A 13969-nucleotide genomic window follows, 5' to 3' on the forward strand; every position below is an offset into this window, starting at 1 on the left:
GTGCACTGCCGGACACCAAGGCAGCCAAAGGCTCAATCCCACAAGGGAACTGTGGTAACCCGGATAAATGCGCAACCAGCGTGCTGCCTAACACCCTCTCCCAGACCCAGCCATAAGAACACTATGAGCCAGACTGGGAGCAGTTACGTCCAAGCGATGAAACCTCACAAAGGCATGTGGGAACCTATCACCAATTGTCATATATACGGTGGGGCAAAAAAGTATTTAGTCAGCCACCAATTGTGCAGTTCTCCCACTTAAAAAGATGAGAGAGGCCTGTAATTTTCATCATAGGTACACTTCAACTATGACAGACAAAATGAGAAAAAAAATCCGGAAAATCACATTGTTTGATTTTTTATGAATTTATTTGCAAATTATGGTGGATATTTATTTTTATTTGGATTTCATGTAATGGACATTCACAAAATAGTCCAAATTGGTGAAGTGAAATGAAGAAAAAAAACTTGTTTCAAAAAATAAAAAAAAATCTAAAATGGAAAAGTGGGCATGCATATGTATTCACCCCCTTTGCTATGAAGCCACTAAATACGATCTGGTGCAACCAATTACTTTCAGAAGTCACATAATTAGTTAAATAAAGTCCACCTGTGTGCAATCTAAGTGTCACATAATCTGTCACATGATTTTAGTATTTAACTTCTTGCGGATTAGTGGGATGTTACCGTCCCATTTTGACAATTTCCGGTGAAATTACAGAGCGCCAAATTAAAATTAAATTACTATAAATATTAAACTTTCATGAAATCACAAGTGCAATACATCAAAATAAAGCTTAACTTGTTGTTAATCCAGCCGCCATGTCAGATTTCAAAAAGGCTTTACCGCGAAAGCAAACCATGCGATTATCTGATGACAGCGCCCAGCACACAAATGCATAACTAATAATTTTCAACCAGGGAGTTGCGACACGAAAGTAAGAAATATATATGCCTGGGGCCTCCCGGGTGGCGCAGTGGTTAAGGGCGCTGTACTACAGCGCCAGCTGTGCCATCAGAGTCCCTGGGTTCGTGCCCAGGCTCTGTCGTAACCGGCCGCGACCGGGAGGTCCGTGGGGCGACGCACAATTGGCCTAGCGTTGCCCGGGTTAGGGAGGGCTTGGTCGGTAGGGGTGTCCGTGTCTCATCGCGCACCAGCGACTCCTGTGGCGGGCTGGGCGCAGTGTGCGCTAACCAAGGTGGCCAGGTGCACAGTGTTTCCTCCGGCACATTGGTGCGGCTGGCTTCTGGGTTGGATGCGTGCTGTGTTAAGAAGCAGTGCGGCTTGGTTGGGTTGTGTATCGGAGGACGCATGACTTTCAACCTTCGTCTCTCCCGAGCCCGTACGGGAGTTGTAGCGATGAGACAAGATAGTAGCTACTACAACAATTGGATACCACGAAATTGGGGAGAAAAAGGGGTAAAATTTATAAAAAAAAGAAATAATAATAATAATATATATATGCCTTACCTTTGAAGATCTTCTTCGGTAGGCACTCCAAAAGGTCCCAGATACATCACAAACGGTCCTTTTGTTCGATAATGTCCTTCTTTATATCCATAAAAACTCAGTTTAGCTGGCGCGCTTCAGTCAATAGTACATTCGGTTTCCCTCCTTCAAAATGCATACAAAATTAATCGCAAACGTTACCAATAAACTTATCCAAACAAGTCAATCAATGTTTATAATCAAACAATAGGTACCCTAATACGCAAATACACAATAAAATTTAAGACGGAGAATTGTTGTCTTTACCGGAGAAAAATACCAAAGAACGCACTCTCATTCACGCGCTTCGAAGCACTAAAGCCAAAATGGGAGCCACCTAGAAAAACTACAATTTCAGGCTAATTTTTCCCAAAACCAGCCTGAAACACTTTCTAAAGACTGTTGACATCTAGTGGAAGCCCTAGGAACTGCAATCGGGCACGATTTCATCCTATTATAAAAGTGCCAGCCACTGAAATCAGTGGTAGGATGATTTTTTATTTTTTTGGAATGGTTTGTCCTCGGGGTTTTGCCTGTCATTTCAGTTCTGTTATACTCACAAACATTATTTTAACAGTTTTAGAAACTTTAGAGTGTTTTCTATCCATTATGGGCCTGAGTAGCAGGCAGTATTCTTTGGGCACACTTTTCATCTGGATGTCAAAATACCGACCCCCTATCCCAAAGAAGTTAATAACAAATTTGTATGCCATCTGTAAATACGAATACAATTGTTAAATAACAAGCCTAGTTGGTTAAGCCAAATAAAAATAATTTCCCGCTACCCATGATTGGCTGAGATAATGAGTGGGCTGGACATGCCGAGAGATGAGTTTGTATTGGTTTGCTATATAGCACTCTTCTGTCTATTTGAACTGGTCAGTTTGTGTAGGTAGTTTTTTTTTTTTTTACAGCATAGTAAAATTGAACAAAAGACTCAACTATGAAAGTATCCATTTCAAAACAACATCACTGAAACAACTGCTTCAGAGCACTCTCGTCTGAGTGTGCCAGAGCGCAGAATAATTGATGAATTTACAAACGCCAACACCAGATGAATATGCCCGGTGTCAGTAAACATTGGCAAAAAAGCGTAATTAAATTGTTGCCAAGAGCCCAGTTACAGTCACCAATGCTCTGGATAACATGAAAACAGCCTAACCAGCTCTGCTAGGGTGAGTAAAATGGTCAGAGTTTGAGTCGGGGTTAAAGCTTAAGATTTTTTGTACAGCATCGCACATAGTCAGTGTGACCCAGAGTGACTTGACATAACAACCGGCCAAGCAAGCTGTACAAACAAAACAGAAACGACATAGTCTTATTTAATGAAAGGGGTTGCAGTCTGCCGGGGTTGAAGTCTGCCGTCATCCATGTATATGGGTAAGAGTCTCGCTACAGTTTCAGACATTATAAATTTCTAATTCTGTCAGAAAGTTGTTTTCTTTGCAAGTTAAAGCTTACTGTTAGCTAGCTAGCTAGCTGACATTAGATGGCTGGCTCACTAGCTAACATTACGTTTATGATCTGTGTGTAGTAATGTTATCTCAGAATGCCATTTCGCATTGCTAGTTATAGCCTAATGTTATCTAGCTAACTAGCTAACATTGAACCTATTTGGATCATTTTAGCTAGCTATGACAACCAGTTTGTATTGCTAGTACTCTATGGATTAGGATTATGGTTCATTGTTTAGCTAGTATCTCAACAAAAGACTCCAACCTGCCAGATGATACATGGCCCATCAAGTTAGCCAGTTGTGTCTGACGGTGATTACGGGCTATCTATTGTATAATAATGCCAAAATCTATGCATCTGTAATTTGTCTTTCAGCATCAGTAGAACACGCCTGACTCTCCTCCACCAGTCATAGAAGGAGAATGGTCTAATGCCTCCCATCAAAAAGAGAGCTGACCCAAGCAAGCACAGGTTACACCTGAAGCATGAGGACTTGCAGCGAGTGGTGAACTTCATCAACAACTACACAGAGTATAATGCAATAGTATTACCAGGACGCCACCTAGGACACAAACACTTTGGTGCAAAGTTGCTGCCATCCCATGTGACAAAAGCAGCCGTGTGGCATCTCTACAAGGAATTGATGACAACACATGGTATATAAAGCTTAAACGACATGTTTTGATTATTTAATTGACCTCCAACATGATTGGAACTACATTTATTGAGCTCACATTATTTCTGTATTTTCCAGAGGTATGTGTAGTCGGGCTGTGTGTTATCACTTCCAGTTTCCAAGATTATGTTGCTGTATGCAGTGATGCTGCTCCGCACATTTGTCGGTAAGTGAAACTTAAGAGAAACTTACCGACAAATTATTAAAAACATACATTATGTTTTACGTTACATTTTCATTTTCGCTACGTTACATTTTATTTTCATAAATTGATCTTAATGTTATTTTGTTGTTTGCAGGTGCTCTATCCTTCTGACCCTATGCAGCCAGGTCCCATCTACTTTTTAACTCCCCGCAAGTGTGGCTTGTTTGATGTCCACTGTGAAGGAATACCACAACAAGTCAACTACTTGATTGATGAAGGTATGTCAGCCAGCAAAGGCAGCAGCGCAGTCATCAACTACATGCACCATTTCTTCACCAACCACGAAGTTGGGGAAACACATGTGGACCTGAGTTGTGATAACTGCAGTGGCCAAAACAAGAACAAGTTTGTGCTCTGGCATTGTGCCTGGCGGACCATGCACAAGCTCCACCACAGTCTGGACCTTCACTTCCTGATCACAGGCCACACCAAGTTTACCCCCGACTGATGCTTCGGCCTCATCAAGCAGCGCTTTAGAAAGACCAGAGTGAATACTGTCTGAGATTTATGGTGTTGTGAAGGACAGCACTGTGACAGGGGTCAACATCCCACAACTGGTTGGACTGGAGGATGGTACGGTGCTGGTGGAAAGCTATGGCTGGCAACAACACTTGACGCCATACTTCAGGCTACTGCCTCAGATCAAGCAGTACCAGCACTTCAGGTGAATATCATTTTCATTGCATTGTATGAGGTTGATCTTGTGCAAGGTTGTAATGTCTACAATTTTTTTGTTATTTCCTGTTTTACAGCTTCGATGTTCTGGACTCTGGTGTTGTTGATGCCGAAGGAGCGTTCGGACTCAGTCGGGACCAGGTTTCAGCTGCTGCGCAACGCTGACATCCTTCCTCCCATAGATGGTCTGCCTGTACACGCACCACCTGGACTGGACACAGCTAGACAAACTTATCTTTTGAGAAGATCAGGGAGTTTTGCGACGAAGAGGCTATTGACATCACATGCCCTGCATAGATTCCTTTGTTCATGCATGGTTTGGACGGACCAGTCATCAGCACTATCTGCAGTGCCTCTATTCAAATTACTCTCTCCTAACACACACACCATTATGTTTCTGCTACTATTTTATCCTGCTGCTCAGCTACTTTACCCCTGATTGTATGCATATAACTACCTCGTATATCACTGATATCATTATTGATATTGTTCTTGTACAAACTGTATATTATTTTATTTATATTGACGCTATCTTTTTCTGATATTGCTACTATGCAAATAACCATTGGTCATCCCTACTGCATCTGATCTGTCAGACTCACTAAACACAAATGCTGAGTATTGGAGTGTGCCCCTGGCTAAAATTGTGCCATCTGGTTTGCTTAATGTGAGGAATTTGTACTTATTTATACTTTTACTTTGACTTTTGAGACTTAAGTACATTTTAGCATTTCCATTTACATCTGGTACTTTTAAAACCAAATACTTTTTGACTTTTAGTCAAGTAGTATTTTAGTGGGTGACTTTTACTTTTACTTGACTCATTTTCTATTAAGGTATCTTTACCTTTACTCAAGTATGACAATTAAGTACTTTTTCCACCACTTGATGTGGCCGGGGGTGTTATAGCATTTATTTCACATGACCCATCAATTTAGACAAGTGTGTCTGGGTAAGCATCATCTAATATTTGTAAAAAAAAAAATATCTGGACACTTTCTGTTTACCTGGGATTTTTCCTTATTGTAGGCTACTACTTTTACCACTTTTAGTCTTAATCTTTACTACACTACTCACAGTTTAGCACAGGACCTCATATGTGAATCGTTAAAGAGATGGGTGTGGCTGGCTTAAGAGGGTGTGAACACTGCTGAATGTAGACAAAGGAAAGTTCTCCAGTAGGTTCCAAAACATTCAAAGGCCATTTTCTCAAAAGTGAGGTTACAAGTTTATCAACTTTCAAAGCAGAATTACTTTTCCATTGTTCCTCAAATGCAGTGTATGATATACAATTTTGTTGCTCTGAGGCTCTACTTTTATCCAATGTAAAAAACACAATTTAAAATGTTGAATCATAGAATAGATCTGAATCATAGAATAGATCATCTATTTCCTGATGAGGTAGATGAGGAAGATGATGGTCAGACAGCAAAGGAGAACTCCAGTTCTGATGATGGAGAGGAGGACAAGGATCCTCATATCCACTTCAGTCGCAACCTGAATGTCACCATCTGAAAGAATTCAACCTTTTATATTTCACATTTCTGTATCATTTTATATAATCAGGGTTGGCTAGGTTACTTTCTAAGTGTAATTCATTACAGTTACTTGTTATCTGTTATGAATGTCATTGAGAAAACAGAAAGGTGTTATAATGTATTTTTCCCCAACCATCCTTTCTGAATTTACAAGTAATCCAATAATTAATCATCTAGTTTTTCAAAAGTACCTGAAATTACAATATTTTTGCTGGTAATGTAACTGATTACGTTTTTGTTTAAACCTGATTACATGTAACTGATTACAGTTACATGTGATCAGTTACTACCCAGTTGCTCCACAACCCTGTATATAATATAGTATTGGCTAATACAGTGTAATAACTAAGGGTTATATTTGTATATTGTTAATAAACAAGCTAATTATATTTACCATGAATGTCCAGCTTGGTCCCGTCTCCAAACAGTATCTCCCCACATGAAGCCACTGCACAGTAGTAAGTCCCATCATCAGAGAGGCTGAGGTTCCTCTTGGGGAGGTTGTAGACACATCTCTGTGTATGAGACCCAGCCTCAGAGCTCTTCTCACACTGATCACTCCTGTCTCCATGGGTGTAAATGATTCCTGGACGGGATTCTCCTGAGCCATGTCTGAACCAATAGACACTGTGTCCTCCTGCACAGGTCTCAGTGTGTATTGTACAGTTCAGAGTCACAGAGTACCCTGGTTGGACTGACTCAGACACAGGATGCTGGAGCACAGACATGCTGTTGGACTCTGAACCTGAAAAGAGTGTTTAAATATGTCAGCAAATTGCATTGAATATGTTGTAGTAAGACTATATCCAAAATGTAACTTTTATTTTTACGGCTCTTTATCTATCAATTACATTTTTTGGGAATGTCTGAAAATATCAAAATACATTTCTCAGCACTATACCTTTTACATTGAGAATGGTCCCTTTTCCAAATTCCACCACATTTGAGTGTGCGCTCCCACAGTAGTACGTGGCTGAATCCGAGCCTTTAATGTCTGAGATGCTGAGGTGATTTACTCCGTTGCTGCTTTGCACTGAGAACCGAGGGTTATCCTTAAACTCATGGTAAAATGTAGCATATTTGTCATACTTATAGATGGTTGAGATGAGATGAGGTTTTTCTCTGAAGGGCTGCTTGTACCAGGAGAAATGCATGGCCATGTCGCCTTTATAGAGGCATTGCAGAACCATTGTGTCTCCAACATTGGCTGACATGAGACCACTCTCCTGTTGTATGGCAGAGGGCTCAGTCCCAGCTAGCGCATAAACTATAAATAAAACAAAGGAAAACGTCTTACAAAAATATATTAAACCTTAAAAGATTGTATTGCCTTAGAGGCTGCTGCCTATGTACATAGACATGGTTACTTTAATAGACACTGGTCACTTTAATAATGTTTACATACTGTTTTACCCACTTCATATGTGTATACTGTGTTCTAGTCAAGGCCTATGCTGTTTAACTATTGATGTGCATATACTATTCTATATTACGTATTCTTCAGATATATTACATATTCTGTCCATACTGTCTATACATCCCATCACACACACACACACATATACAGCTCGGGAAAAAATGAAGAGACCACTGCAAAATGGTCCGATTCTTTGGTTTTACTATTTATCGGTATGTGTTTGGGTAAAATTAACAATTTTGTTTTCTTCTATAAACTACTGACAACATTTCTCCCAAATTCCCCCCCCAAAATATTATCATTTAGAACATTTATTTTCAGAAAATGACAACTGGTCAAAATAACAAAAAAGATGCAGTGTTGTCAGACCTAGAATTATGCAAAGAAAATAAGTTCATATTAATCTTTAAACAACACAATTCTAATGTTTTAACTTAGGAAGAGATCAGAAATCAATATTTGGTGGAATAACCCTGATTTTCAATCACAGCTTTCATGCGTCTTGGCATGCTCTCCACCAGTCTTTCACATTGATTTTGGGTGACTTTATGTCACACCTGGCGCAAAAATTCAAGCAGCTCAGCTTTGTTTGACAGCTTGTGACCATCCATCTTCACCTTGATCACATCAATGTGGTTCAATGGGGTTTAGGTCTGGAGATTGGGCTGGCCATGACAGGGTCTTGATCTGGTGGTCCTCCATCCACACCTTGATTGACCTGGCTGTGTGGCATGGAGCATTGTCCTGCTGGAAAAACCAATCCTCAGAGTTTGGGAACACTGTCAGAGCAGAAAGAAGCAAGTTTTCTTCCAGGACAACCTTGTACGTAACTTGATTCATGCGTCCTTCACCAAGACAAATCTGCCCGATTCCAGCCTTGCTGAAGCACCCCCAGATCATCACCGGTCCTCCACCAAATTTCACAGTGGGTGCGAGACCTGGAGAGGCCTACAAGCCACAGTGTCTCGCACCCACTTTGAAATTTGGTGGAGGATTGGGCTATCATTGCCAGCCCGATCTCCAGACCTGAAACCCATTGAAAACCTCTGGAATGTGATCAAGATGAAGATGGATGTCACAAGCCATCAAACAAAGCCGAGCTGCTTACATTTTTACACCAGGAGTGGCATAAAGTCACCCAACATCAATGTGAAAGACTGGTGGAGAGCATGCCAAGAAGCATGAAGGCTGCGATTGATAATCAGGGTTATTCCACCAAATAGTGATTTCTGCACTCTTCCTAAGTTAAAACATTCGTATTGTGTTATTTCATTGTGTAATTAATATTAACTTATTTTATTTGCATTATTCTAGGTCTGACAACACTGCATCTTTTTTGTTATTTTATAACAATATTTGGAATTTGGGAGAAATGTTGTCAATACTTTATAGAATAAAACAAAAATTCTAACTTTACCCAAACACATACCGATAAATAGTAGAACCAGAGAAAATTATAATTTTTCTGTGGTCTCCTCATTTTCTCCAGAGTCGTATATACAGTATATACATACAGTGGAAAGAAAAAGTATGTTAACCCTTTGGAATTACCTGGATTTCGGCAGAAATTAGTTAGAAAATTTGATCTGATCTTCATCTTAATCATAACAATAGACAAACACAGTGATTAAACTAATAACACACAAATTATTTTATTTTTCTTGTCTATATTGAATACATCATTTAAACATTCACAGTGTAGGCTGGAAAAAGTATGTGAACCCATTGACTTATGACTTTGACTTATGACTCTGTTAGAGTCAGGACTTTATTTTAAGAATGTGAAATGTCAGATTAATAGCAGAGAGAATGATTTATTTTATCATTCTTACATTCCCAGTGGGCCAGAAGTTTACATACACTCAATTAGTATTTGGTGGCATTGCCTTTAAATTTTTTAACTTGGGTCAAATGTTTCAAGTAGCCTTCCACCAGCTTCCCACAATATGTTGGGTGGATTTTGGCCCACCCCCACAACATGATGCTGCCACCCCCATGCTTCACGGTTGGGATGGTGTTCTTCGGCTTGCTAGCCTCCCCCTTTTTCCTACAAACATAACGATGGTCATTATGGCCAAACAGTTCTATTTTTATACCACCAGACCTGAGCGGTATGAGCGGTATGATGAGCGGTATGACGGCTGCGTGGCCCCATGGTGTTTATACTTGCGTACTATTGTTTGTACAGATGAACGGTGATACCTTCAGGCGTTTGGAAATTGCTCCCAAGGATGAACCAGACTTGTGGAGGTCTACAATTTTTTTTCTGAGGTCTTGGATGATTCCTTTGATTTTCTCATGATGTCAAGCAAAGAGGCACTGAGTTTGAAGGTAGGCTTTGAAATCCATCCACAGGTACACCTCCAATTGACTCAAATTATGTCAATTAGCCTATCAGAAGCTTCTAAAGCCATGACATAATTTTATGGAATTTTCCAAGCTGTTTAAAGGCACAGTCAACTTAGTGTATGTAATCTTCTGACCCACTGGAATTGTGATACAGTGAATTTTAAGTGGAATAACCTGTCTGTAAACAATTGTTGGAAAAATTACTTGTGTCATGCACAAGGTAGATGTCCTAACCGACTTGCCAAAACTATAGTTTGTTAAAAATAAATTTGCGGAGTGGTTGAAAAACAAGTTTTAATGACTCCAACCTAAGTGTATGTACATTTCCGAATTCAACTGTATATAAAAACTCCAGACTCTGACATTGCTTGTCCTAATATTTAATCATTCCATTTTTTACTTTTTAGATTTGTGTGTATAGTTGTGCATTCACAAAAGTTCTGAACCTTTCTATTCTCATAGTTTCTAAAGATTGCAAATTAAAGATTTTTTTTATAATAGTATAATTTTATTATTGATCTATGACAAATCCCCCAACAGTGTTATTTGCAGTGTTAGCTCCAGGTATTAATTGCAATTCTCCATCCATTCCTGAACCTCCGACCAAAAACAAGCTACATATGGACAGTACCAAAACAAATGATCCTAACGATTCTGTCTCTTTTTAGAAAAATCTGCAGAGCTGGGATGGTTGTATCCCCCCATATGTTTAACATTGTATTGGTTGCAAGAATTTTGTATAATAATTGAAATTGAAATACTCTAAGTTTCGAAAACAGCATCGTTTTGTGTATCAGTTTATAAAATATGTGACATGGAATCGGTACGTCGAAAATCTCTTCCCAATTATTTTGCAATCTACATTGTACATTGTCATTTTTTTGGTCCTTAAATTAAACTGGTATACATTTCTATTTAGCACAATTCTCTTAAACCAAATTGGCCTTTAATGCAGATTCGACAGAAAAGTTTCTTATTTTCTACTCTTTCCACTTGCCTCTTCCATTTTTGAGTTAATGCAGCAATTAGTTGGTTGTAGTTTTGAGTAGAGCAGACATTTCCATATATTTTTGCTAGCTGCATGTGTGACATAACTCCACCAGTCCTATTTATGATAACATTTACAAAGATTATACCGTTTTTAAACATTTTTTCAACAAATATTGTTTTTTTTATCAATTAGTATATTTTCTGGTGGATTAAACAGAAATTGCAACCAACTTTCTATGGCTTGTTTTAAAAATAGCGACATTTTGGAGATTATTTCCTTTTCAAATAACTGAAAGTGAGAGGTTCTAATCTGAATGAAGGGAAAAAGGCCTTTATTGAACATTGGGTGAGACATTCTTACTAATCTGCTAGAGAACCAATTCGGGAATCAGGTATAACTTTTGTATGGCTGAAGCCTTTAGTGAGAGGTCTAATGCTATAATATTTAATAATTTCTGCACTCCGATTTTTCCACAAATAGACAGGTATTTTCCTTTCCACGATAGAAAGATCTTATCTATTTTTGCTAACTTTCTATAAAAATGTTTTGTAGTGAGATCATTTCTTTCTTTCGGGATATGAATAACAAGTATGTCCACATCACAATCAGACAATTGTATTGGTAAACTACACGGTAATGTAAAAGTTTTATATTGTTGTGATCCAATATGTAATATAGTACATTTATCATAATTTGGTTGTAATCCCGTGAGGTCAGAAAAATAATCTAGATCCTCCAAATTGTGGATTTAAAAGAAAACATGAATAATCAGTGTACAATGATACCTTTGTTTTTGTTGTGTATTGTTAGATATTACTGCACTGTTGGAACTAGGAACACAAGCATTTCGCTACACCCGCAATAATATCTGCTAAATATGTGTATGCGACCGATAACACTTGACTTGATTTGCAAGATTAGGTTGCCTCAAAGTGTCTGTGAATGTTAATTAAATCAATTGTACCATTGTACTCCCTGATGAAGGGTATGCTGAAACATGTTGGAGTTTTTTTTGTAAATGTTGTTCTATTGAACATACCATCACAATAAAGTTAATAAAACTTACCCATCTCTCTAAGAAGAAGAAATTTGCACAGTGGTGCGAACATCTTAATAGCTGTCATCCTCTTCAAAACCTGTGTCTTCTGTGGAAAAGTTTACCCCTGTTAGAACAACCCTTCTCAAATGAAGCTAATTAGTTTCTGAGATGCGTTGTATAGTCTACGGTATGTAATTTCGCATTTCAGCAGAATTTTCTAGTTTCCCCAGTGGTTGGCTAAGTGCCCCTGTGGTGGCTTCACCTAACCCAGATTAAAAGAGACCGGATGGATAGAGCTGAGCGTCCTGTTGGGCTGACACTAGTGTGTTTATCTTATTTTATTTATTTTTATTTCACCTTTATTTAACCAGGTAGGCTAGTTGAGAACAAGTTCTCATTTGCAACTGCGACCTGGCCAAGATAAAGCATAGCAGTGTGAACAGACAACACAGAGTTACACATGGAGTAAACAGTTAACAAGTCAATAACACAGTAGAAAAAAAAGAGAGTCTATATACATTGTGTTTAAAAGGCATGAGGAGGTAGGCGAATAATTACAATATTGCATATTAACACTGGAGTGATAAATGATCAGATGGTCATGTACAAGTAGAGATATTGGTGTGAAAAAGAGCAGAAAAGTAAATAAATAAAAACAGTATGGGGATGAGGGAGGTAAAATTGGGTGGGCTATTTACCGATAGACTATGTACAGCTACAGCGATCGGTTAGCTGCTCAGATAGCAGATGTTTGGAATTGGTGAGGGAGATAAAAGTCTCCAACTTCAGCGATTTTTGCAATTCGTTCCAGTCACAGGCAGCAGAGAGCTGGAACGAAAGGCGGCCAAATGAGGTGTTGGCTTTAGGGATGATCAGTGAGATACACCTGCTGGAGCGCGTGCTACGGGTGGGTGTTGCCATCGTGAACAGTGACTGAGATAAGGCGGAGCTTTACCTAGCATGGACTTGTAGATGACCTGGAGCCAGTGGGTCTGGTGACGAATATGTAGCGAGGGCCAGCCGACTAGAGCATACAGGTCGCAGTGGTGGGTGGTATAAGGTGCTTTAGTAACAAAACGGATGGCACTGTGATAAACTGCATCCAGTTTGCTGAGTAGAGTGTTGGAAGCTATTTTGTAGATGACATCGCCGAAGTCGAGGATCGGTAGGATAGTCAGTTTTACTAGGGTAAGTTTGGCGGTGTGAGTGAAGGAGGCTTTGTTGCGGAATAGAAAGACGACTCTAGATTTGATTTTAGATTGGAGATGTTTGATATGAGTCTGGAAGGAGAGTTTACAGTCTAGCCAGACACCTAGGTACTTATAGATGTCCACATATTCTAGGTCGGAACCATCCAGGGTGGTGATGCTAGTCGGGCATGCGGGTGCAGGCAGCGAACGGTTGAAAAGCATGCATTTGGTTTTACTAGCGTTTAAGAGCAGTTGGAGGCCACGGAAGGAGTGTTGTATGGCATTGAAGCTCGTTTGGAGGTTAGATAGCACAGTGTCCAAGGACGGGCCGGAAGTATACAGAATGGTGTCGTCTGCGTAGAGGTGGATCAGGGAATCGCCCGCAGCAAGAGGAACATCATTGATATATACAGAGAAAAGAGTCTGCCCCATAGAGACTGCCAGAGGACCGGACAGCATGCCCTCCGATTTGACACACTGAACTCTGTCTGCAAAGTAGTTGGTGAACCAGGCAAGGCAGTCATCAGAAAAACGAGGCTACTGAGTCTGCCGATAAGAATATGGTGATTGACAGAGTCGAAAGCCTTGGCAAGGTCGATGAAGATGGCTGCACAGCACTGTCTTTTATCGATGGCGGTTATGATATCGTTTAGTACCTTGAGCGTGGCTGAGGTGCACCCGTGACTGGCTCGGAAACCAGATTGCACAGCGGAGAAGGTACGGTGGGATTCGAGATGGTCAGTGACCTGTTTGTTGACTTGGCTTTCGAAGACCTTAGATAGGCAGGGCAGGATGGATATAGGTCTGTAACAGTTTGGGTCCAGGGTGTCTCCCCCTTTGAAGAGGGGGATGACTGCGGCAGCTTTCCAATCCTCGGGGATCTCAAATGATCTGAAAGAGAGGTTGAACAGGCTGGTAATAGGGGTTGCGACAATGGCGGCGGATA

The 13969-nt window shown here is 39.9% G+C and overlaps 1 protein-coding gene and 1 long non-coding RNA gene across 2 annotated transcripts; one reads left to right on the plus strand and one right to left on the minus strand.

The window, feature by feature from the left end:
- Positions 1–2390: 2390 nt before the first annotated feature.
- LOC149973230 (uncharacterized) lies at positions 2391–5120 on the plus strand. The gene is made up of 5 exons (XR_016490331.1): positions 2391–2868; positions 3319–3599; positions 3698–3785; positions 3919–4488; positions 4577–5120. It is a non-coding gene; the product is annotated as an uncharacterized LOC149973230 (long non-coding RNA).
- Positions 5121–5715: 595 nt separating this feature from the next.
- Positions 5716–13446, minus strand: LOC110500858 (uncharacterized). Its single transcript, XM_090214628.1, has 4 exons — positions 11861–13446; positions 6939–7304; positions 6432–6782; positions 5716–6010 (listed from the first exon to the last, which is right to left on the minus strand). Exons 1-4 carry the CDS (start codon positions 11916–11918, stop codon positions 5886–5888), a joined length of 900 nt encoding a protein of 299 aa, XP_090070754.1. The 5' UTR covers positions 11919–13446; the 3' UTR covers positions 5716–5885.
- Between the last annotated feature and the right edge of the window lie 523 nt (positions 13447–13969).

Source organism: Oncorhynchus mykiss, chromosome 21, assembly GCF_057628025.1.
Source record: "Oncorhynchus mykiss isolate SJ-2025 chromosome 21, ASM5762802v1, whole genome shotgun sequence".
NCBI lineage: Eukaryota > Metazoa > Chordata > Actinopteri > Salmoniformes > Salmonidae > Oncorhynchus > Oncorhynchus mykiss.